Here is a 26,500-nt window from a genome sequence, read left to right on the forward strand (position 1 = left end):
TACGAAGACAAGACTTGAGTGTTTGTGAGGAAGCCACTGGAACAAACTTGGTACGAAGACAAGACTTGAGTGTTTGTGAGGAAGCCACTGGAACAAACTTGGTACGAAGACAAGACTTGAGTGTTTGTGAGGAAGCCACTGGAACAAACTTGGTACGAAGACAGGCCACAAGAGGTGTGGGGAGGGGGTGCAGGGGCGGGGAGTGGAGGAGAAGGAGGAGGCGTTGCTCTCTCTGTCTTTCTGTCTGTTTGTCTGTCTGTCTCTCTCTGTCTCTGTCTCTCTTTTGTACATTGTGACACGTTTGTTTTTTTCGAAATTGTTTCCCCATCGCCCAAGCTCCCCATCGCGATAAACTATTACGTTTTGGCGATTAAACTTTCTCACTTCTTCTGTCTCTTTTTCTGCGGAGAAAAAAATCTTTCTTTCTTTCTTTATTTGATGTTTAACGTCGTTTTCAACCACGAGGGTTATATCGCGACGGGGAAAGGGGGAGATGGGATAGAGCCACTTGTTAATTGTTTCTTGTTTACAAAAGCACTAATCAAAAATTTGCTCCAGGGGTTTGCAACGTAGTACAATATATGACCTTACTGGGAGAATGCAAGTTTCCAGTACAAAGGACTTAACATTTCTTACATACTGCTTGACTAAAATCTTTACAAAAATTGACTATATTCTATACAAGAAACACTTAACAAGGGTTAAAGGAGAAACAGAACCCGTTAGTCGCCTCTTACGACATGCTGGGGAGCATCGGGTAAATTCTTCCCCCTAACCCGCGGAGGGGGGGGGGGGGGGGGGGGGAGAAAAATGAGCGAGGCGATCGACAATCAAGCCTTGAGAGGAAAAACAAGGTCAGGGCAGTGTCACAGGAGGGGAAAGCAATATATTGGTGTTTATACAAGTGTTTGTGAGGAAGCCACTGGAACACGCTCCATACATGGGCGAAACATCAGAGGAGGCAGAGACAGAGAGTATTGGGCAATGTGACTCCTCGTATCAACACGCTCTGATGAAACCGGACAGCTTCTCACAGGCAGGATGGAGATTGCAAAATGAAAGGTCAGCATAGCCCTAGCTCAGTACAGTCGTCCTTGGTTTGGAAGCTGTATGTAAAACAGGCAGACGACTCGGTACAGATGCATTGTGGGTGGATAGAGGTCACGGGTTGAGGTGAACAGAACAAGATCTAGTTAGAAACAAGGTTTTGTTTTTCGTAGCGGGAGACTTGATATGACTCCCGAGATTGAAGTCAGTAAATTAAAGATAAAGAAGATGGACACAAATATTTGGCATTTTGTTCAATTCCATGTGAGGGTTTAACTGAAGGAAAGAGACTGGGCAGATAACATGGAAGGCTTATGATATCCGTGACATGCCTTCCTGACTTCAGAAACTGATTGTCTTTGTGCGGTAGGAAATAGCCGAGAGATCTGATTGGATAACGAAAAACGCCGCCGCATCTACATTGACAGGCATGCATGGTCTCTCCATCAATGTGACAAAAAGATTTTCAGGCGTTTCCATGACAACAGAAGGGAAGTTCCAGACTGACAAGATGAGGCAGGCAGACGACGACCTCTAACTGGACGTAATAAGGTCACCGGATGTCAGATTAACAAAGGTCCCGGTTTGCGGGAAGAGGTCGGCTATTAGGCAGGGGTAAGGGAGGGGAGGTAACACAATTTGTGTAGTCTCCGAGTTCCAGGCAGCCAGTATACTTGGGATGAGCTGGATTTAATCTCGAAGAAAGGGAAACGAGTTTCACCAGTAAGCCAGGGTCACGCCCTGAATCCAGTGATTGATGGGAGAAACAGCAACACTGAAACCTCCTTGCGGTATTTGGTGTAAACTTTAACACGGATAGCCCGGGCAGTTTTTAAAAGAGTCGTATATTTTCTTATTTTTCTTGTTTGTTCATGGGCTGAGACTCCCACGTACACGCATATCAGTGTGTGTGTGTGTGTGTGTGTGTGTGAATGTGTGTGTGTCTGTGTGTGTGTGTGTGTCTGTGTGTGTGTGTGTGTGTGTGTGTGTGTCTGTGTGTGTGTGTGTGTGTGTCTGTGTGTGTGTGCAGGGCCGGACTAGGCGAAGAGGAGGGGGGGGGGGTTGCCAGTGGTGGCCCAGGGGGATGTCCCCCCTGGCGGCAGGGGCGGATCAGTTCATTTTATGACTGGTTTTTTTCAAAAGTATATTGTGAAGATATGGGTGTGAAGGCGCGAAGCGCCGAGCCGACGGCGCGAAGCGCCGAGCTTGCTAGGGGGGTCCGGGGGCATGCCCCCCGGAAAATTTTGAAAAAAAGGATGCAAAATGGTGCAATCTGGTGCATTCTGAGGATGATCATTACCAGTTTCAGGCAGCAGATTTTGTCACTGATTAATACCCCAAAAATTGGAACTCAATGTAAAATAAAGAAATGCATACCTCATTCAATATTTTTATTTTTGGGCTGGGGGGGGGGGGGGGGTCCGGAAACCCTAGAACCCACCCCCCCTCCTCGTTGGGGGGGTCAGGGGGCGAAGCCCCCTGAAGCTGACGGGTAGGTCATATTCTGAGACAGGAAAATGGTCGCTCCTTGCATGAAACGGCATAAAATAAGCAATAATAAAAAATAAAAAAAATAAGTAAGGTACATGTTTAGGCTAGGGGGGGGGGGGGGGGGGTTGCGCAACCCCCATAACCCCCCCGGTAGTCCGGCCCTGGTGTGTGTCTGTGTGTGTGTCTATGTGTGTGTGTGTGAATGTGTGTGTGTCTGTATGTGTGTGTGTGTGTGTTTGTGTCACTATGTGTGTGTGTGTGTGTGTGAATGTGTGTCTGCCTGTGTGTGTGTGTGTGTGTGTGTCTGTGTGTGTGTTTGCACGAGTAGGTTTTTACGTGCATGCCCGATTTTATCCCACCATTTCGGCAGACATACGCCGATTTCCGCGGATGCATGCTTGGTATTGTCGTGTTTCTATAACCCACCGAACTCTGACATTATATTGGAATCAGAATTGATCACACCTTAAATCTTCGTCGCTAGGGGCTGAGGGGGGAGGGTTCAATAGACGGATCGGTAAGGGGGGGGTGAAGGGGGGGGGGGAGTAGTTAAATGCAGCCAAGCAGTCGATAGTTGACCTTGGGGGGGTCGAAACAAGACCAGGGGCGAAATCATTCAAGGACAAAGTGTTTGTAAGAAAACCTCTGGAACGTACTTCATCCGGGGACGAAACATGACAGGAGAGATGGGATAAAACGAAAAAACAACATATCACCCTGTTGGGTTTGGGCATAATACTTGCTCGTATCAACACGGTCTAATGAAACTGGAAATATTTCAGACGCAGAATGGAGTAGACGTTGCGAAATAACATTGCAAGCTCAGCGTTTTGCCAATACATGCGGTCAGCGTAAGTTTCAAAACTGTTTCTTGAGCAAGTGGGTGACTCGTTCAAGGTTGGAATGGCAAAACTGAGATGACTGACCTTCTTGTTCTTCTTATCGTTCTTGGGCTGAAACACCCCGCGTTCACCATTGTTTATACACGTGTATATATAGGTTACACACCCCGCGTTCACCATTGTTTATACACGTGTATATATAGGTTACACACCCCGCGTTCACCATTGTTTATACACGTGTATATATAGGTTACACACCCCGCGTTCACCATTGTTTATACACGTGTATATATAGGTTACACACCCCGCGTTCACCATTGTTTATACACGTGTATATATTGGTTACACACCCCGCGTTCACCATTGTTTATACACGTGTATATATAGGTTACACACCCCGCGTTCACCATTGTTTATACACGTGTATATATATAGGTTACACACCCCGCGTTCACCATTGTTTATACACGTGTATATATAGGTTACACACCCCGCGTTCACCATTGTTTATACACGTGTATATATAGGTTACACACCCCGCGTTCACCATTGTTATACACGTGTATATATAGGTTACACACCCCGCGTTCACCATTGTTTATACACGTGTATATATAGGTTACACACCCCGCGTTCACCATTGTTTTTACACGTGTATATATAGGTTACACACCCCGCGTTCACCATTGTTTATACACGTGTATATATAGGTTACACACCTCGCGTTCACCATTGTTTATACACGTGTATATATAGGTTACACACCCCGCGTTCACCATTGTTTATACACGTGTATATATAGGTTACACACCCCGCGTTCACCATTGTTTATACACGTGTATATATAGGTTACACACCCCGCGTTCACCATTGTTTATACACGTGTATATATAGGTTACACACCCCGCGTTCACCATTGTTTATACACGTGTATATATAGGTTACACACCCCGCGTTCACCATTGTTTATACACGTGTATATATAGGTTACACACCCCGCGTTCACCATTGTTTATACACGTGTATATATAGGTTACACACCCCGCGTTCACAATTGTTTATACACGTGTATATATAGATTACACACCCCGCGTTCACCATTGTTTATACACGTGTATGACTCTTTTTAGCCCGCCATTTAGGCAGTCATACGCCGCTTTCTGAGGAGTCTTTGATCACAAGACCAAGTCACATGACAAAAACAGGACTCACTCTCAGAAACAATTTAAACTATTCTTTGGCATATGGCAAAAGACTTGATGTAATAGTGGAGAGTGTGGTCTGGAAACTTTACAAGGGAAAAAAAAGATAAAGGAAGAAGTTAGGCTTTTATACTAAACGAACCCGACTGAATTGAAAAAGACGGCAAATCCCGCATATGACGTGAAAGGTTAATGGTGTTGTTGACAGAACTTTACTGACCTCAAAAACGTTTTTTTTGTGTGTGCATGAAACGCGAAATGCAGCCAGGTCGCATAATGACATCTCCTGGACAATCGGAAACAAGAGCCCGACTGAAGGAAAGAACAAGAACAACACCACAGACAATCTGAAACAAGAGCCCGACTGAAGGAAAGACAATTAACAACACCACAGACAATCTGAAACAAGAGCCCGACTGAAGGAACGACAATTAACAACACCACAGACAATCTGAAACAAGAGCCCGACTGAAGGAAAGACAAATAACAACACCACAGACAATCTGAAACAAGAGCCCGACTGAAGGAACGACAATTAACAACACCACAGACAATCTGAAACAAGAGCCCGACTGAAGGAAAGACAAATAACAACACCACAGACAATCTGAAACAAGAGCCCGACTGAAGGAAAGACAAAGAACAACACCACAGACAATCTGAAACAAGAGCCCGACTGAAGGAAAGACAATTAACAACACCACAGACAATCGGAAACAAGAGCCCGACTGAAGGAAAGACAATTAACAACACCACAGACAATCTGAAACAAGAGCCCGACTGAAGGAAAGAAAAATAACAACACCACAGATAACATGAAACGCTTTCAATGTCGTTGACGAAACTTTATTCGCCTCATAAAAGCTTTTCTCTGAGAAATACCAGGCATCGCAATATCTGACTGAATAACACAGAATGCAGTCTGGACACGTATGACATTGTCAGGTCATAGAAAGGTCTCCTGAAAGAATCTGACAAATGTCTTCCGATTCCGAGACGACAGAAGGAAATGTCCCGACTGACAAGATGAGGCAGGCAGGCGACGACCTCTAACTGGACGTAATAAGGTCACCGGATGTCAGACTGAGAAAGGTGCTGGTTCTCGGGAACAGGTCGGCTATTAGGCAGGGATAAGAGAGGGCGGGGGGGGTAACAGAATTTATGTTGTCTCAAGCTTCTATAGGTAGCCAGTGGGATGAAGTGGTTTAAACTGTGGATACCAGAGGAAAGTGTCAGCTAGTCAAGGTCACGACGTAAGTCAAATAATCGATAGAAAACACAGCAACATTGAACCCCTCGTGCGACAACTTTAATTAGCATTAAAATGATAACCTTGACAGATTTCAACAGAATCGCATGCCGGTTTGATTCAGAAGTCAGCATGATTTAACCCCCTAATTAGGGGCTTGGAAGGGGAGGGTGGAGGATCGTTAACAAAGTAAGACAGTCAAGCGGTCGTCATTTGATCCTTGAGGGGGAAACATGACTTTGGGCGATGGCATTCAACTTCAAGGGCAAAGTGTTCGTAAGTCACCGGGACATACTTCATACAGGGACACAACCAGAGGTGTCAGGAAAAAAGACAACAAGTACAGGTGGGCTTGTGCAATGTACCTGTCCATATCAAGACGCTCCGATGAAACTGGAAACATTTCTAAAAGAAGAATGGAGCAGAGGTTGCGAAATGAATCGCATGCTCAGCTTACTTTCTTCTTCTCTTCTTCTTCTTCGTTCATGGGCTGAAACTCCCACGTTCACTCATGTTTTAGCACGAGTGGATTTTTACGTGTATGACCGTTTTTACCCCGCCATGCAGGCAGCATACGCCGATTTCGGAGGAGGCATGCTGGGTATTTTCGTGTTTCTACTGGGAAGATGGTTACCGGTAAAAGCAGGACTGTTCCGGCTAACGCCAACCCCGCACTGTTGATATGTACTGAAATAATCCTCGTGATCCTCTTCCTCTAAAGATACACAGGACCCCTCTATTTACTTTAGATAGAAGTGTTTAAAACACATATCCGTGACACGTTTTGAACACTTTGTGACATAGTACATAGTTCTACTGACGAAAGTAACTCACATAGCGTTCACTAGTGTGCAACTGATTCATTGTTATTATGTGTACCTCTTTTTCTAGAACTATGTACTATGTCATAAAGTGTTTAAATCTTTTGCAGAAATATGTTCAAAAGTGGAACACTTCTGTTTGGAGTTTCTTTTGACAAACACGACAGAAAGCGATTCAGTAAGGACCATACGGACATTAATAATTGTAAAGCCTGACAGCCCGACCTCATGACCTGGTTGAGAGAGAAACTGTCTCAGTTACAGGTAATCCTGCATTACTGGGGTAATTACAGGTGGGCCAGGTAACCACAGGTAATAACAGGTAAGTCAGGTGTAATCTCCACGAGGCTGCAACAATCCGCTATAAGCTAGGGGCAAAGGGCGGAAATCAAAGAGAGAGAGAGAGAGAGAGAGAGAGAGAGAGAGAGAGAGAGAGAGAGAGAGAGAGAGAGAGAGAGAGAGAGAGAGAGAGAGAGAGAGAGAGAGAGAGAATTGAACTTTATTGAACTTTATTTAACAAGAATTAAGATTTAAGGCTACGCCTTTTCTTACAGAGAGAGAGAGAGAGAGAGAGAGAGAGAGAGAGAGAGAGAGAGAGAGAGAGAGAGAGAGAGAGAGAGAGAGAGAGAGAGAGAGAGAGAGAGAGAGAGAGAGAGAGAGAGAGAGAGAGAGAGAGAGAGAGAGAGAGAGAGAGAGAGAGAGAGAGCACGAATGAGAGACAGATACAGTGATGTATCAGGGAGAGGGTCATCACTCAAAAACTCATTAACTCACATGGCAGACTGATGGCATGACCAGACTAATTAGACACGCTTGTCCAATCACAGCCAGGGTGGGGTGGTTACACCGAGTCATCAGTTCGTACATACGGACACGAAAGAGATACAGGCTCTTAATTAATCACTGAATTAAATCTAAGGTAGACCGAGTGATGACTGAATTAAGTCTGAGGTAGACTGAGCGATGACTGAATTAAGTCTGAGGTAGACTGAGTGATGACTGAATTAAGTCTGAGGTAGACTGAGCGATGACTGAATTAAGTCTGAGGTAGACTGAGTGATGACTGAATTAAGTCTGAGGTAGACCGAGCGATGACTGAATTAAGTCTGAGGTAGACTGAGTGATGACTGAATTAAGTCTGAGGTAGACTGAGCGATGACTGAATTAAGTCTGAGGTAGACTGAGTGATGACTGAATTAAGTCTGAGGTAGACCGAGTGATGACTGAATTAAGTCTGAGGTAGACTGAGTGATGACTGAATTAAGTCTGAGGTAGACCGAGCGATGACTGAATTAAGTCTGAGGTAGACTGAGTGATGACTGAATTAAGTCTGAGATAGACTGAGTGATGACTGAATTAAGTCTGAGGTAGACTGAGTGATGACTGAATTAAGTCTGAGGTAGACCGAGCGATGACTGCATTAAGTCTGAGGTAGACTGAGTGATGACTGAATTAAGTCTGAGGTAGACTGAGCGATGACTGAATTAAGTCTGAGGTAGACTGAGTGATGACTGAATTAAGTCTGAGGTAGACTGAGCGATGACTGAATTAAGTCTGAGGTAGACTGAGTGATGAATGAATTAAGTCTGAGGTAGACCGAGCGATGACTGAATTAAGTCTGAGGTAGACCGAGTGATGACTGAATTAAGTCTGAGGTAGACTGAGCGATGACTGAATTAAGTCTGAGGTAGACTGAGTGATGACTGAATTAAGTCTGAGGTAGACTGAGCGATGACTGAATTAAGTCTGAGGTAGACTGAGTGATGACTGAATTAAGTCTGAGGTAGACTGAGTGATGACTGAATTAAGTCTGAGGTAGACTGAGCGATGACTGAATTAAGTCTGAGGTAGACTGAGCGATGACTGAATTAAGTCTGAGGTAGACCGAGTGATGACTGAATTAAGTCTGAGGTAGACCGAGCTATGATTGAATTAAGTCTGAGGTAGACTGAGTGATGACTGAATTAAGTCTGAGGTAGACTGAGTGATGACTGAATTAAGTCTGAGGTAGACTGAGTGATGACTGAATTAAGTCTGAGGTAGACTGAGTGATGACTGAATTAAGTCTGAGGTAGACCGAGCTATGATTGAATTAAGTCTGAGGTAGACTGAGCGATGACTTAATTAAGTCTGAGGTAGACCGAGCTATGATTGAATTAAGTCTGAGGTAGACTGAGTGATGACTGAATTAAGTCTGAGGTAGACTGAGTGATGACTGAATTAAGTCTGAGGTAGACTGAGCGATGACTGCACAGATTGTTTGTACGAGTATTCGCAATGTACGTTGTAGTTGGAACACCAAACACCTTTTTTATGGAATCTTCTTCTTCTTCTTCTCGATCGCTCCTATTGAGCGTTGATGCGTTAAGCTGCCGTTATGCGCCATACATGGCCCAGCTCATCCGACTTCGACGTGTTTTTATATCGGAGTGGTCCTTCTCCTGGACTGGTGGCTTTACAGGGCTGTCGAGTCCAGTCTACCCGGCTATTTGGCCATAGCTGGCTGGTTTGTTTATCGGAGGTGACCTTCCCCAGGGCTAGAGCTTACAAGAAATTCAGTTGATCCCAGGATCAACACGGGCCGAAACATTGGCAATATCAAAGAAACAGGAAGTTGTACACCTGTTGGTACAGGTAAACAAAATAATAGTGTTGATGTGTCCTGTTAAATTGTCTTTTCGGCGTTTGTACATAAATGGGAGATAACAACTATCGCAATATCAAGGAAGAAGATTGTTGTGAAAGTAATGCAATAATGAATAAGAGCTCAATAATGAATAAGACCTATTGGCTTAACAGAAAGGAAGAAGGCTACTCTACCTTTATGGAAGTGATGCAATAATACTGGTATTGGTGACAGAAATATGTTTTCCACCAAGAAACCGATCGATCAACCAAGGAACCAAAAGACAGAGCGAGCGACAGGTAAACAAAATAATAGTGTTGATGTGTCCTGTTAAATTGTCTTTTCGGCGTTTGTACATAAATGGGAGATAACAACTATCGCAATATCAAGGAAGAAGATTGTTGTGAAAGTAATGCAATTATGAATAAGAGCTCAATAATGAATAAGACCTATTGGCTTAACAGAAAGGAAGAAGGCTACTCTACCTTTATGGAAGTGATGCAATAATACTGGTATTGGTGACAGAAATATGTTTTCCACCAAGAAACCGATCGATCAACCAAGGAACCAAAAGACAGAGCGAGCGATAGACGTTGCAACAGGTAGGAATGGTATTGTTTTTGGTCTGAATGAGCGTCATACAGTGGCATGTCACAGTGTAGAAGGGAAAGTAGTAAAAGTAGTTATAAATAGAAATGAATGAAATCAAAGTGTATGATGCAAATAACTTTATTTAAAATTATCACTGAGTCACAAAATAATAAAGCAAGAAAGAATACAGTGTTAGTGAAACTGTTCTAAATGGCAAAATGCAGTTGCCATGAATACACATTTGAATGCTAGTAATGTAGCACCAATATATGACCCATTGTCACACTTAAACGAAGCTCTGGCTGACTTTGTTGAGGATGTGGCCAGGTTTCCTGGGAGGGCAGTAGTCAATGTAAAAGACTATTTCTTTGAAAAAACATATACCATCTAAAGAATGGAAGTAGACTTGATCCGACAACATTTGTGTTGGCCATTGTACCAATCATGAAGTACACGATTTTTTGCAGTCGCTGTCTTTTCCCCAGTAAATTTTCGAGTCAGGCGGACCTTTGACCCAGTACATTTCCCGGTAACAGCCATGCAATTCCAGGAAGCGCTGTTGTGTTGAGGCCTTGTTAAGGTTAATTTTTTTCCAAAAAATACTTGTTGAAGTTATTATTATTATTATTATTATTATTATTATCATATTATGTTGAAGTAACACGCCGTACAAGCCGTTACGCTGAATGCGTGGATGTGTCGGGGGCGGGGGGGGGGGGGGGGGGGGTGGAGAGAGAGTTGACTCTGATATCTATGAGGCCCTGTAAGCGTTACAGACGGTTTCGGTTTCGAAGGAAGGGAGACAAACCACAGCACGTCTTCCACAGGTTGATTTCTTCCCTTCTAGTGCAGGAATAAAAAATATTCATACGCAAATTGTTAGCAGATGTTAAGATTTTAAGTACAACAATGTTAAAATAGATGAATTTTTTCACATAAAAAATACACATGTTATTGTTTGTTTGAAAGACCCTGGTAAAAATAGACAACAAACTTTCAAGTTTGAAAAGAAAGTACTTTTTGTGTTGTCCGTTTGTGATAAAGTTCACCTGTGCTCTACAATGTCTCCCAAACTGACGACTATATTTTGTACTCATTTACATTGTACAGTGAAGGGTTCGACAGTGGTAGTCTATGAACTCATACACATGTTTTTGTTAGAATTCAAATTCTTGTGACACACTTCTTCTTGTTCATTTCCTGTGCCTGTGATTTATTTGAGCTCATTGTGAGGTATTTGACCACAGACTACAAACGGAAACAAAGAACGAAAAACAAAAATAAAAACATGCACCAGCAATCACAGTCTACTGCCCTCCAAAGAACACTCGCTGGGGAAAATCAAATTACAAAACTTCGAAAGCACTCACGAGAAACGCGCAAATTCCCAATCACTCCAAGTTCTTATAAAAAACGCTGGCGCTGGACCCGAGTACTCTTCAGACTGGCTCGCTCCCCCAGTATGAAAGTTTTTGTCTTGTGCACGTGGATTTAAAAAAAAAAATTTTTTAAATTTATTTTACACAATTAAAAAAATTATTAGAGTAAAATAAAACATTAAAACGTTCATAATAAACAATAGTAAACAAGAATTAAAAAAAAAAAAAAAATAGACCGCCCATGCCGGGAATCGAACCCGGATCACTTTGGCCATAGACGAATCGCTTTCCAACCGGATCACTTGGATTAAAAAAAAAAAAAATTATTTATTTGTTTTACACAATTAAACAAATTATTAGAGTAAAATAAAACATTAAAACGTTCATAATAAACAATAGTAAACAAGAATTAAAAAAAAAATAGACCGCCCATGCCGGGAATCGAACCCGGATCACTTTGGCCATAGACGGACGTGCTACGACAACTTTACTAGAGTTGGGCGCCTTGAATCACTGTGTGTATCTGTCGCTCTCTGTCTTTCAGTCTCACCGAGACCACACACTGCATTGTAGTTTCTTTGCCGAGACCAACGGCGACTTCCTGTCACGTGGTACATACGTCACAGAAATCCCCCATGAAAAAAATTTCTCCACCTGCAAGCTACGTGACTTACCCGACGCCATAAGACGAGCCGCTCGGGCGGCCCGTCAATAATGCGGCTCTTGATTGCATGGTGCTCCCGTAATTGGACACCTGGGGTATTTCTTGAGAGTAACAGTGCCACCTGTTACCCTGCCCCATTCTGCTGGAAGCACCGCCATTTAGTCCGCGACTGCTTATTCGTCCTGGCAAGCCTCGCAGCTAACCTCCATATCTGAAGGCCAGCCCACCAAAGATCTTCTACTGCTTCGCTAGTGAAGCAGTAGAAGCGAAGCAGTAGAAGATCTTTGACCTCACTATCCGACACCTGTGGACGCGCCTGGGCGCCTGGTTGGGGGTGGTCGCCCCTACTTTTCCAAGTTATGGAATAATTTAACGAAACTCTGTTGAGATAAACTTAACTAATTTTACACGGAGCAACTTCACATTTGTGCAATATATTTCCTGTTCGCAGCATTGCGAATTGCTTTTGACGAAAACGTTTTAGTTTGTTTGTTTGTTTGTTTTCTTCTTTGTATGCATGTTTGTTTGTTTGTTTGAGTGCTCGTCTTTTTGTTTGCTTGTTTGTTTGTATGTACGGACGAGAAAAATAGTGTGCAAGCCATGTAACCCAAAGCGACCTGCTTTCATTCGCTGTGGTGCCAGTCCTGGGTCTCAATCTCATAACATTCAGAGAGATGAAAAAAGTCATGAATATTCATACAGGCAATTGGGCATTTGGAGCCAATCTGTCGTTTCGTTTCTCGCAGCACATCAATGCAGCCATCTCTGATTGGTTTGCGATATTATACAGCTCCAGAAAATCGAAGCCACATTTTCAAATTTTTTTTCAAGTTACCTTTAGTGGCTTTTGAAGAAATGAAATCATGTGCACAGACAGCAAGGAGGCTGTTGGTTGTTGGCACGTGTCCCAGTGGAGGGGGTGGTCTCACGTGACAGCCTCCAGGTCTCAGACGGTCAGCCTGGCCAGGTCTCACGTGACAGCCTTCAGGTCTCAGACGGTCAGCCTGGCCAGGTCTCACGTGACAGCCTCCAGGTCTCACACGGTCAGCCTGGCCAGGTCTCACGTGACAGCCTCCAGGTCTCAGACGGTCAGCCTGGCCAGGTCTCAGACGCTGAGTCGAATCGTTTGTGTGGGGAGGACAGTGCCGTAAGAATAAGTGTTTGAACGTGACATTATTCACATTTTTATCGCTGCGTTTGGGTTATTTTTGGAGACTGTTTTCCATTCGCTATCCCCCCTCCCCAAACGCCGAAAATTAAGGCGGGTCACTTAACATCATGGCGTTTAAACCTTAAATCCCTCTGTCTGTCTGTCTGTCTGTCTGTCTGTCTGTCTGTCTGTCTGTCTGTCAGCCCAAACGATATTGGCGTTTTTTAATTCAGAGTTTCACTGAACTTAAATACAGTTAACTGACACGTCGTTTTAACCGATATTAAAACATCGAGTGAATCTGTCAGGCTTTTTATTCTTGACAAGACAAGACAAGACAAGACAAGACAAGACAAGATCTTTATTTTCGAGGGTTGTGGCATAAGCATACAAGCGAAATTTTTTAAGGCAGCCCTCGCCCGGAGAGTGGGTACTCTATGGATCTACTTCTTGAGTCGTTAGCAGTCTATCTGATTCAGATTTATTTTTGTTTTGTTGATTTGTTCATTTTATTTTCTGTCTTTCGGCGACCAGGGTCTGACTGTGGAGAGGGCCAAGGAGATCTTTCTGAGGGACGGTCCCAACCACCTGACTCCGCCCAAGACCACCCCTGAGTGGGTCAAGTTCTGCCGCAGCCTGTTCGGTGGATTCTCCCTGCTGCTGTGGGTCGGATCCATCCTTTGTTTCATCGCCTACAGCATCGAGGCTTCCACCTACGAGGACCCGGCCGGCGACAATGTGAGTGCCAACAAAAATAATGTTATTCTGGAAATACAGCGAGGAGGGATAGGATTGGGGGTGGGTAAGTGTGAGGGTGCAGAGTGTTTATTTTGCTCTTTCCGTAACAAACCATTTTTAAGGAACTGGGTTGTTAGCCCAGTGCCCAACCCCCAACCTGAACGACCAGTGGATTGCGCTTTGTCAGACCTCTACCCTTCGACCTGTCTGGCTTGGGTGACCCTACCAGGAGACGAATCTCCCGCCGGCATAGCTCTATGGGTCGCTGAGGCCCGCAAGCCCCCCGACCACGTTAAGTTGGCAATCCAGCGGGCACCCATTTCGGTGGTCAAGACGGGCGCAGAGGGAAAGACAAAAAGAGAGTGAAAAATGCGGGCGTTCCATACCCGTCATTAAAAAAAAGGCAGTGCAGATCTTTGTGGTGAGGCCGTTTGTTGTAAAACCTGTGATATAACTACAAAGGCCATCCATTCTTCTGCCATAATATTATTCAGCAAACAGATTGATTCTTTGGCAGGTAGTGCCTATACAGTGGAAACTACAACACAGACCCCCCCCCCCCCCCCCAACGCAAAAACAAAACAAAACCCACCTGACCCCAACTCAAATTCACAAAAGCAAGGTTCCTGTCTGAAAATCGTCAAATAATCAGAAAGGCGATAAAAGGAACAAGATTTGCATTGGTCGGCTTTGCGGATCTACTTTTCTTAAGTAAGCATGCAGAAGGAGGTAGCTGAGCATTGCTTCCCGCAGCGGTTGATGACTGGCTTCAACATGTGTTCAGGTCTTTGTTTCAACACCAGAGTCGGCAGGAAGTCGGTAGGAAGTCGGCACATGTTGTTTCCGTGCTGAAGAGACTAGCAGCCAATCACGAGCTGGGTTACTTTCCCCCAAGGACATGCGGTGGGGTTCAGTTATTCGTGCTAGAAAAGCTGAGCGCTGTAGACTGAACAAGAAATCAACACAATCATGAAGGAGTGAAATGCTCCACCCCCAGATGTCTTCATTTCTGAGACAGTTAAAGTTGTTGTGTCAGGAGTCAAGACGTTGGAACACAAACTGACTTTCGGGGGAAGAGTTGCTGAGGCAAGATATAATTTGGTTTGCTTTCGCGAATGGGGGCGGAAAGAAGGAGGGAGGGGAGCTAGGGTATTTGGTTGTTTACTTACGTTTTTCTGGCTTTGTTCCAAGTAAAAGTTTGCCTTGTGCAATTTGTACTACCAAAATTGAGCCACGGTAGGAAAAGCCCGCTGCATGGATACGGTATGGAATGAAAAGCAGAACTTAGTACCTTGAAATCAAGGGATGTTTGCTGCACAATGATAACAGTTCTGGTTTTATACCATCGTTGATTGTGGGTTTTTTTAATTCAGAAAATCGTTGATGTTTCCCAAATAGAAAATTATCCATGCAAAGGGAGTAGCTAGGGGCTGGGCGTGATGACGCTGACTTAAAGCACACACAACTCCAAATGGAAACAAATGACCGAAAGAACCGGTCTAACCCATGTCACGTGGCATTGTCCCTGACACAGAAGTGAAAGACTTTGCATTCGCATCACTTTCAACGCCTCCTCAGCAGACCGCGAAAGGGGAACTCGTATCGGAAGGGGGCATGGGCGTGGGGAGTGGGCCCGGTGGGTGCATGGGTGGGTGGTGGGGTGAATGGAAGGGAGGGTGAACTTCGATAGTGTCAATCGATTTTTTGTTGAGTGTGTTCACTGGACCAGTGGAGGGTAATGCGTGAAATTGGGGTCACCTCCCCTTGCTCAACCCTGCCCTTGTCTTGGCGTCTGGACACAGCGCACAGCAGGCTGTCGTAACTTGTATTTCAACACAGTGTGAGAAGAACGTAGGATGAACAAGGAAAGCTGGCAGCGACGTGGTAGTGAGAATGTCGAGAATGTCAAGGTTGAAGAAACTGACCACCAAGATTAAATGTGTACTTATGACAAACAATACTCTGACCACCAAGATTTCTGATGACACATCAATCTATACGCACGGTGAAAATGATTATGAATACAACAAAATCCTTCCGGACATTCTATAAATGATAAGGATAATTATGATGATTACGATGACGATGATGATGACGATCATGATGATGATCATGGTATATCTACAGCTATACTTGGGAATAGTGTTGGTGATGATGATGATGATGATGATGGTGATGATGATAACGACGATGATGACGATGACGATGATGATGATGATGAAGGTGACGACAATGATGATGATGGCAATGACGATGATGACGACGACGACGATGATGCAGATGATGATGATGATGTTGATGATGATAACGATGTGTCCACAGCTGTACCTGGGCATAGTGTTGGTGACGGTGGTGGTGGTGACGGGGGTGTTCTCCTACTACCAGGAGGCCAAGTCGTCACGCATCATGGATTCCTTCAAAAACATGGTGCCTCAGGTCAGTGGCTTGCCTTTCTCTCTTTGTCTCTCTGTCTGTCTATCTGTGTCACCCTCTCTCTGTCTCTCTGTCTATCCGTGTCACCCTCTCTCTGTCTCTCTGTCTATCTGTGTCACCCTCTCTCTGTCTCTCTGTCTATCTGTGTCACCCTCTCTCCGTCTCTCTGTCTATCTGTGTCACCCTCTCTCTGTCTCTCTGTCTATCTGTGTCACCCTCTCTCCGTCTCTCTGTTTGTGTGCTTGTCTTTCTGTGTTTGTCTTTATGTATTTGTCTTTCTGTTTGTCTTTCTGTCTGTCTTTCTGTCTGTCTGTCTGTCTCTGTCTGTCTGTCTCTGTCTGTCTGTCTGTCTGTGTCATGAAGTGGATTGTAGTGTGAATAAGGTGTTATTTTTCTGTATACGTGTTCTGCCCTATCTTATTACACTGACTTCAATCTTCACACTAAAACACTCCAACACAGAATTTTGGGAGGATGCAGACTTATTATTTCCTCACACAAAATATAACACAATTCTTCACCTAAAGAAAACAACATCAATACCAAACAACTTCTCGTCCACACCGTTCTTACAATCTCTCTACACTCACTCCACACACGGGATTAATGATATAAAGAAATTATTTCAATAATTAATTACTGCACAAGGTAAAGTGTTGACAGACACTCACGAGTTCGTAACACGGCTCACTATATGTCGTCATTTACACCTCCTTGTGCCGCTGAAACCACGTAGACGATGAATTCCCAGAAACTCTCCTTTTAGATGCCAACATGCACCCTTCACGTTTCTCCCCGAGAAACACTTTCACCTTCCACGTTTCTCCCCGAGAAACACTTTCGCCATTAACGAAAATAACCGTCGTCTCTACGACCGGTGATGATGGAGACTCCTCCGTCCAGCCATTTGCGCCGATGTGGTCTCTCTCTCCACCATCGTCACGCCTCTTCCGTGTGAGGTCCGTCCCTCGCTCACGCTCATGAATTCTCGTCATGGAAACTCCTAAAGAATTAACCCAAGTCTTAATACAACATTCTCTTAAACCATCTCCTCTTCCTAAACTAAAGTCATGTAACATCTCTCTCGTTCATTCTACATTCACATTCCGTCCACAGTCAATATCCAAACTATACTTCATCCATGAATCACTTAATCCACCACTGACACTACCACACATAGTATCACTGTCTTAAACATACCATAAATGCGTAACAGCAATTATGTTCAAGAATTTACCAACAAAAACCATCTTTCTTTCTTTATTTGGTGTTTAACGTCGTTTTCAACCGTTCAAGGTTATATCGCGACGGGAACAAAAACCATAACACAATCACAACAAGAATTCTCTCAAACTCCACACCAGAATTTAGTGCACTTTGTATACACTTACATTACATTCCAGCTATGTATTCAAGCTTCAATAATATACAACATAGTAAATCATTTACCTTAAGAGACCCGTCTCTTGAAAGAGTGTTTGTCCCCGACAAACCTGACAACCGCTATACACACCTTGCTCGGTCGAGCATATACAACGTTGTAACGTTATTCAACCAAAACCAGCTACATTTCTCAAACACAACTCATGTCCAACCAGAGTTTTCTCGTGCAACACACGAAACCCGTGATATCGCTTCAAACGTGTCCTAGCATATCCCAATTCAATCTTTAGGGAGGTTAAAATCACGACGTGCTTCACATCACAACTATCCTACTCACATCTTTGTGACAGTCTGTCTATCTGTCTGTCTCTGTCTGTCTGTCTGTCTGTCTGTCTGTCTGTCTCTGTCTGTCTATCTATCTGTCTCTGTCTGTCTGTCTCTGTCTGTCTCTGTCTGTCTGTCTGTCTGTCTCTGTCTGTCTGTCTGTCTGTCTGTCTCTGTCTGTCTGTCTGTCTGTCTCTGTCTGTCTGTCTGTCTGTCTGTCTCTGTCTGTCTGTCTGTCTGTCTGTCTGTCTGTCTGTCTGTCTGTCTCTGTCTGTCTGTCTGTCTGTCTTTGTCATCCTCTCTCTGTCTGTCTCTCTGTGTCTTTCTCTATTTCTGAGAGAGAGAGATTGAGAGTGAGATTAGAACTAAATAGGTACATTGTGTGTGCGTATTTTGCCGTATATAATTGTCTTTGGTTTCTTGGCAGTCTGACGGGATAATATAACAGGAACAAGATACCCTCGTGTTTTTCTGCAATCTTGAATCGACTTTATGAAAACACATTCAGCGGCAGTTTTGCGACACTAAATCAACATGTAATGCAAGAAGGGGCCATCTAGTGACACAAAGGAGGCAATTTGGCTGGCCGAGGATTTATCTCTGTGCAGCCGAAAGCGTGGTCTCCCTTTGTCGGCATCCTGTGACATGATACTGTGGTTTAGAGTGGCTTCCACAAATGTGGCTAGTTATGTCTTTCTGGTGTGGACAGACAAAGGCTCTGTCAATACCTGAGTGTTATTCAATGGCCTCTGTAATGGACCCCGTCCTGGGAATGGCCGTGTGTGTTGCAGCCTGTGTCTGTCGTTTGTGTCTGTTAGATTGTCTTTACCCTTTTCTGGTGTCATTTCCCAGTGCATCGCGTCCGCTTTTGATGTTTTTGCCTTCTCCACTACGATTGCGTACGCCTGCCCCCCCCCCCCCCCCTATTTCTGTCTCTGGTCTATCTGTCTGTGTCTATGTCTCTATGTCCGTTTCTCTCTCTCTCTCTCTCTCTCTCTCTCTCTCTCTCTCTCTCTCTCTCTCTCTCTCTCTCTCTCTCTCTCTCTTTCTCCATGTCTCTGTGTGTTCTCTCACGAACCATCACCATTCTCACTCTGTGTGTGTTGCAGCACGCAATAGCCATCCGAGACGGGGTGAAGACGAACCTGAAAGCAGAGGACCTGGTGATTGGTGACGTCATAGAGTGCAAGTTTGGGGACAGGGTGCCCGCCGACATCCGCATCATTTCCGCTCAAAGTTTCAAGGTACGGTTTTCACGTGCACTAAGTTTCAAGGTACGGTCTTCACGTGCACTAAACTTCAAGGTACGGTTTTCACGTGCACTAAGTTTCAAGGTACGGTTTTCACGTGCACTAAACTTCAAGGTACGGTTTTCACGTGCACTAAGCTTTAAGGTACGGTTTTCACGTGCACTAAGTTTCAAGGTACGGTTTTCACGTGCACTAAACTTCAAGGTACGGTCTTCACGTGCACTAAACTTCAAGGTACGGTTTTCACGTGCACTAAACTTCAAGGTACGGTCTTCACGTGCACTAAGTTTCAAGGTACGGTTTTCACGTGCACTAAACTTCAAGGTACGGTTTTCACGTGCACTAAACTTCAATTAGGTACGGTTTTCACGTGCCCTAAACTTCAATTAGGTACGGTTTTCACGTGCACTAAACTTCAAGGTACGGTTTTCACGTGCACTAAACTTCAAGGTACGGTTTTCACGTGCACTAAACTTCACGGTACGGTTTTCACGTGCACTAAACTTCAAGGTACGGTCTTCACGTGCACTAAACTTCAAGGTACGGTTTTCACGTGCACTAAGCTTCAAGGTACGGTCTTCACGTGCACTAAACTTCAAGGTACGGTTTTCACGTGTACTAAACTTCAAGGTACGGTCTTCACGTGCACTAAACTTCAAGGTACGGTTTTCACGTGCACTAAACTTCAAGGTACGGTTTTCACGTGTACTAAACTTCAAGGTACGGTTTTCACGTGCACTAAACTTCAAGGTACGGTCTTCACGTGCACTAAACTTCAAGGTACGGTTTTCACGTGCACTAAGTTTCAAGGTACGGTTTTCACGTGCACTAAACTTCAAGGTACGGTCTTCACGTGCACTAAACTTCAAGGTACGGTTTTCACGTGCACTAATTAAACTTCAAGGTACGGTCTTCACGTGCACTAAGTTTCAAGGTACGGTCTTCACGTGCACTAAACTTCAAGGTACGGTTTTCACGTGCACTAAGCTTCAAGGTACGGTTTTCACGTGCACTAAACTTCAAGGTACGGTTTTCACGTGCACTAAACTTCAAGGTACGGTTTTCACGTGCACTAAACTTCAAGGTACGGTTTTCACGTGCACTAAGCTTCAAGGTACGGTTTTCACGTGCACTAAACTTCAAGGTACGGTTTTCACGTGCACTAAACTTCAAGGTACGGTTTTCACGTGCCCTAAACTTCAAGGTACGGTCTTCACGTGCACTAAACTTCAAGGTACGGTTTTCACGTGCCCTAAACTTCAAGGTACGGTTTTCACGTGCACTAAACTTCAAGGTACGGTTTTCACGTGCACTAAACTTCAAGGTACGGTTTTCACGTGCACTAAACTTCAAGGTACGGTTTTCACGTGCCCTAAACTTCAAGGTACGGTTTTCACGTGCACTAAACTTCAAGGTACGGTTTTCACGTGTACTAAACTTCAAGGTACGGTTTTCGCGTGCACTAAACTTCAAGGTACGGTTTTCACGTGCACTAAACTTCAAGGTACGGTCTTCACGTGCACTAAACTTCAAGGTACGGTTTTCACGTGCACTAAGTTTCAAGGTACGGTCTTCACGTGCACTAAACTTCAAGGTACGGTTTTCACGTGTACTAAACTTCAAGGTACGGTCTTCACGTGCACTAAACTTCAAGGTACGGTTTTCACGTGCACTAAACTTCAAGGTACGGTTTTCACGTGCACTAAACTTCAAGGTACGGTTTTCACGTGCACTAATTAAACTTCACGGTACGGTTTTCACGTGCACTAAACTTCACGGTACGGTTTTCACGTGCACTAAACTTCAAGGTACGGTCTTCACGTGCACTAAACTTCAAGGTACGGTTTTCACGTGCACTAAACTTCAAGGTACGGTTTTCACGTGCACTAAACTTCAAGGTACGGTTTTCACGTGCACTAAACTTCAAGGTACGGTCTTCACGTGCACTAAACTTCAAGGTACGGTTTTCACGTGCCCTAAACTTCAAGGTACGGTTTTCACGTGCCCTAAACTTCAAGGTACGGTCTTCACGTGCACTAAACTTCAAGGTACGGTTTTCACGTGCACTAAACTTCAAGGTACGGTTTTCACGTGCACTAAACTTCAAGGTACGGTCTTCACGTGCACTAAACTTCAAGGTACGGTTTTCACGTGCACTAAACTTCACGGTACGGTTTTCACGTGCACTAAACTTCAAGGTACGGTCTTCACGTGCACTAAACTTCAAGGTACGGTTTTCACGTGCACTAAACTTCAAGGTACGGTTTTCACGTGCACTAATTAAACTTCAAGGTACGGTCTTCACGTGCACTAAACTTCAAGGTACGGTTTTCACGTGCACTAAGTTTCAAGGTACGGTCTTCACGTGCACTAAACTTCAAGGTACGGTTTTCACGTGCACTAAACTTCAAGGTACGGTTTTCACGTGCACTAAGTTTCAATTAGGTACGGTTTTCACGTGCACTAAACTTCAAGGTACGGTTTTCACGTGCACTAAACTTCAAGGTACGGTTTTCACGTGCACTAAACTTCAAGGTACGGTTTTCACGTGCACTAAACTTCAAGGTACGGTTTTCACGTGCACTAAGCTTCAATTAGGTACGGTTTGGCCGCTGTGTTCTGTCTGGAAGTGCATGGGTTACCTGTCTCTGTCTCCCTGCTTCTGTGTGTCTGTTGGTCTCTATCTCTGTGACCTTGTCTCCGTAAATCTCTTTCATTTTTATTTGTCCCCAATTTTCGATAAAAATACATATTGTTCTCAGTTTCTGTTATTTGTCTTTAGAGTGGTGGGGTTCTTATCTTTGACAATGTCTGTCCTTGTCTCCAAGGTCTCAGTTGCTGTATCGGTTTGCTGTCTCTCTTTATGTCTCTCTCATCCTGTTTGTCTGTCTGTCTGTCTGTCTGTCTGTCTGTCTGTCTGTCTCCGTCCCTGGAATATTTTTCTCGGTTGGTCATGTCAATCTTTTCAACTATCCGTTTTTCTGTCTAATATATTTGTGTAGGTCTGCCTGTCTGTTCTTCTCTCAGAGTCCTTGTCTTTGTCCGTGTCCTTTCTCTGTCTCTCTTTCTATGTCGCTCCCTGTCGCTATCTCTCTTTTCCCTCCTGCCTTCTCTCTCTCTCTCTCTCTCTCCCTGCCTCCCCCTCTCTCTCTCTCTCTCTCTCTCTCTCTCTTTCTCTGCCCCATTCACTCCCTCTCTCTCTCTCTCCCTGCCTCTCACTCTCTCTCTCTCTCTCTCTCTCTTTCTCTGCCCCATTCACTCCCTCTCTCTCTCTCTCTCTCTTTCTCTCTCGCTCCCTGCCTCCCTCACTCCCTCTCTATCTGTCTTTCTGCTTCTCTATCCGCCTACACTTTCTTTCTCTCTCCAATCTTTCTCCTTTCTTTTCCAAACGTCTTCTGTCACGCCTTCTGCTTGTTGTTAGAAATGCATTATTGATTCAGCCACTTACAGCGAAATTGAAAGTTGGAAAAATAAAAAAAATCTTTCCGGAAATGTCACACTGTGAATACAGCAAAAATTACTTCATTATTTTGCGTTTTTGCTCTTCGCGCAAGTTCTCTCTTTTCCATCATGGTGAAGAGCAAAGCAAGCTTGTAACGGGGGATTGGCAACGTCCTATGAAGTGTAAAGGTAGCAGTGGATGAGATGCCGGCCTCCTATGAAGTGTAAAGGTAGCAATGGATAAGATGCCGGCCTCCTATGAAGTGTAAAGGTAGCAATGGATAAGATGCCGGCCTCCTATGAAGTGTAAAGGTAGCAATGGATAAGATGCCGGCCTCCTATGAAGTGTAAAGGTAGCAATGGATAAGATGCCGGCCTCCTATGAAGTGTAAAGGTAGCAATGGATAAGATGCCGGCCTCCTATGAAGTGTAAAGGTAGCAATGGGTAAGATGCCGGCCCCCTATGAAGTGTAAAGGTAGCAGTGGATAAGATGCCGGCCTCCTATGAAGTGTAAAGGTAGCAATGGGTAAGATGCCGGCCTCCTATGAAGTGTAAAGGTAGCAATGGGTAAGATGCCGGCCCCCTATGAAGTGTAAAGGTAGCAGTGGATAAGATGCCGGCCTCCTATGAAGTGTAAAGGTAGCAATGGATAAGATGCCGGCCTCCTATGAAGTGTAAAGGTAGCAGTGGATAAGATGCCGGCCTCCTATGAAGTGTAAAGGTAGCAGTGGATAAGATGCCGGCCTCCTATGAAGTGTAAAGGTAGCAGTGGATAAGATGCCGGCCTCCTATGAAGTGTAAAGGTAGCAGTGGATAAGATGCCGGCCTCCTATGAGTAAGGCTGAGTGTTCAAACCCCGGTCGGGTCTGGTGGGTTAAGGGTGGAGCTTTTTCCGATCTCCCAGGTCAGCTTATGTGCAGAACAGCTGGCGCTTTATTCAAAGAGAGAGAGAGAGAGGGGAAGAAAGAGAGAGAGAGAGAGAGAGAGAGAGAGAGAGAGAGAGAGAGAGAGAGAGAGAGACAGACAGACAGACAGACAGACAGACAGACAGACAGACAGACAGACAGACAGACAGAGAAAAGAAAGAAAGAGAAAAGAGAGAGAGAGGGAGAAACAAAAGAGTGAGAGAGAAAAAAGTGGAGAGAGAGAGAAAGAGAGAAGAGAGAGACAGACAGACATAAATGGAGAGAGAGACAGAGAGAGACACAGAGCATGACCGTGCCCAGTGAAAAACAAAACAAGTCGCGTAAGGCGAAATTACTACATTTAGTCAAGCTGTGGAACTCACAGAATGAAACTGAACGTAGTCCGCCGCTAGTGCAAAAGGCAGTGAAAGTTACGAGCCTGTTTGGCGCGGTAGCGGTTGCGCTGTGCTTCATAGCACGCTTGACTGTACCTCTCTTCGTTTTAACTTTCTGAGCGTGTTTTTAATCCAAACATATCATATCTATATGTTTTTAGAATCAGAAACCGACAAGGAATAAGATAAAATTGTTTTTAAATCGATTTCGGAAAGTTAATTTTGATCATAATTTTTATATTTTTAATTTTCAGAGCTTGTTTTTAATCCGAATATAACATATTTCTATGTTTTTGGAATCAGAAAATGATGAAGAATAAGATGAACGTAAATTTGGATCGTTTTAAAAACAAATTATTTTTTTTACAATTTTCAGATTTTTAAAGACCAAAGTCATTAATTAATTTTTAAGCCACCAAGCTGAAATGCAATACCGAAGTCCGGCCTTCTTCGAAGATTGCTGGGCCAAAATTTCAATCAATTTGATTGAAAAATGAGGGTGTGACAGTGCCGCCTCAACTTTTACAAAAAGCCGGATATGACGTCATCAAAGGTATTTATCGAAGAAAGGAAAAAAAACTCCGGGGATATCATTCCCAGGAACTCTCATGTCAAATTTCATAAAGATCGGTCCAGTAGTTTGGTCTGAATCGCTCTACACACACACACGCACAGACAGACAGACAGACACACACACACACACACACACACACACACACACACACATACACCACGACCCTCGTCTCGATTCCCCCTCTACGTTAAAACATTTAGTCAAAACTTGACTAAATGTAACAAAACAAGAAAGGGTTGCTTTTTTGGAACGTTTGATTCAGGACAACACGAAACAGAGAACCTCGACCTAACGGCTTTTAAAGTAGACAAACAAGGGACATAACTGACAAAGATAAATGACGCTGTGACTTATCTTAGAATGTCCCCAAGATGGTCGTAGCAATCAAGTTTGCCAGAGAACTGACAGTGTTCACGTCAAGAGAAGGAATGGACGTCACAGAGAGACCAGATTTATAAACTTTGCTGGCAGTTTGGGAAAAACTTTCTTCTTTCTTTCCTTCAGTTCTCCTACTTTTCTTTGTCCTTTTCTTGGGGGGGAGCTAAAGCACACGCACGCACCCACCCAGCCCCCCCCCCCCCCACACACACACACACACACATACGCGCACAATGCGTTTCGTGTTCGAGTGTGTTTTGTAAGTGACAATGAACTTGTGGTACCCGCACAACTCATGTGTCTGTGCTCGAGTCACCAGAAGCAGAGCAGACAGCCATGTCGTGTGTTGTGTTTCTAGAGAAATCTTCCTCCAATGAGGGCCCCAAAGGGGGGGTATCATCACGATCACGGGAAGGGAAATTTTAGCTTTCACGATCACAGTTACCTTGATTTTTGTTTTCACGATCACAAACACCTTGACGAATAGAGGATCATAGAGTGATACAGCTGTGAAAAATTTACGTTGAAAATAAAATGCTTTCAAATAATGCCCATCACGATCACGAAAACAAATCACGATCACGATCACGAGACTTGATTTTTTTGTCATCACGGATCACGGGCAAAGTCCCATCACGATCACAGAAGTTGAAATTTCGGCAATCACGGTCACAGAAAGGTCAAAAAACGCCAATCACGATCACGATTTTAAACCCTTTGGGGCCCTCTCCAATGGGAATGCATATCGCTGGTCCCTCTGGTCGAAGGACATCACAAGAAAGTTTATATTATACGGCAATATACGTGGTTCGGAAATAACTCTGTCGTGTTTGAATGAGTTGTGAAAGAGTGAATACCCTTGCTTGTGTTGAGTCAAGCTATCCACACGTGCTCAAGTCCACAAGTTTCAGACACACACCCTCGCTAGTGATTGGCCTATAATTCCACGTGGGAAAATGTAACTTTTGCACGTGATTTTATTAGGCTAATTCGTCTAATCTGCTGGCAGAGAAAAAACATGGTCCGAGGCATGGAGGCGGAAATCATCGTCTTTCAAATTATCCGGAGACCAGTGGAGACAGTGAAAAAAAACCCACGAGAAACGGGGAAACAGTGGCTTGTTTGCTTGGTCGAACCAGTACTGTGCAGACCGAGTTCACTGTGACGCGACATCGCTGGCTTTATCATTAGTGAGTGAATAAGCAAAGAAACTGATTTTAAATCTTTTTTTATCGAGGGAGATAAAAGGGGCTAGGCTGGGGGGGGGGGGATATGACTGGGATTGAGAGAAGGAGGTTGTACTTCATTTCACACAATATTTACTTGTTCTTTGTGTTGTTTTATATCTTTATTCATTGCATCACCTTGCGCTTTGAAACTTCATAAATGTCCCGTCTCCATGCACCAAACCCACGTGCCAGCAGAAACACCGCACCGATGCAACAGACAATCTCTAAAGGGTTTTGCTTTGAAAAAAATATATTCAAGTGACAAAATCCCGGCCGGCAGAGGAGCTTTAAGCGGATTATTGACGTCTATCATGGGGGCTGTATCACCATTAGGCTATTGATTGCTGCCAGGCTGAAAGGTAGAGAGGTTGCAAGGATCCTCATACT

General features: G+C 44.2%; 1 protein-coding gene across 1 annotated transcript in view; it reads left to right on the plus strand.

Annotated features, from left to right (window-relative positions):
- Window positions 1–26,500, plus strand: part of LOC138967660 (sodium/potassium-transporting ATPase subunit alpha-B-like) — a 103,853-nt gene that overhangs the window by 40,724 nt on the left and 36,629 nt on the right. Inside the window, exons 3-5 of the mRNA XM_070340296.1 lie at window positions 13,597–13,800; window positions 16,123–16,236; window positions 19,050–19,184. Coding sequence (XP_070196397.1) covers window positions 13,597–13,800; window positions 16,123–16,236; window positions 19,050–19,184 — 453 coding nt within the window. The remainder of the gene's footprint in view (window positions 1–13,596; window positions 13,801–16,122; window positions 16,237–19,049; window positions 19,185–26,500) is intronic.

This window comes from Littorina saxatilis, linkage group LG5 (assembly GCF_037325665.1).
Source record: "Littorina saxatilis isolate snail1 linkage group LG5, US_GU_Lsax_2.0, whole genome shotgun sequence".
NCBI lineage: Eukaryota > Metazoa > Mollusca > Gastropoda > Littorinimorpha > Littorinidae > Littorina > Littorina saxatilis.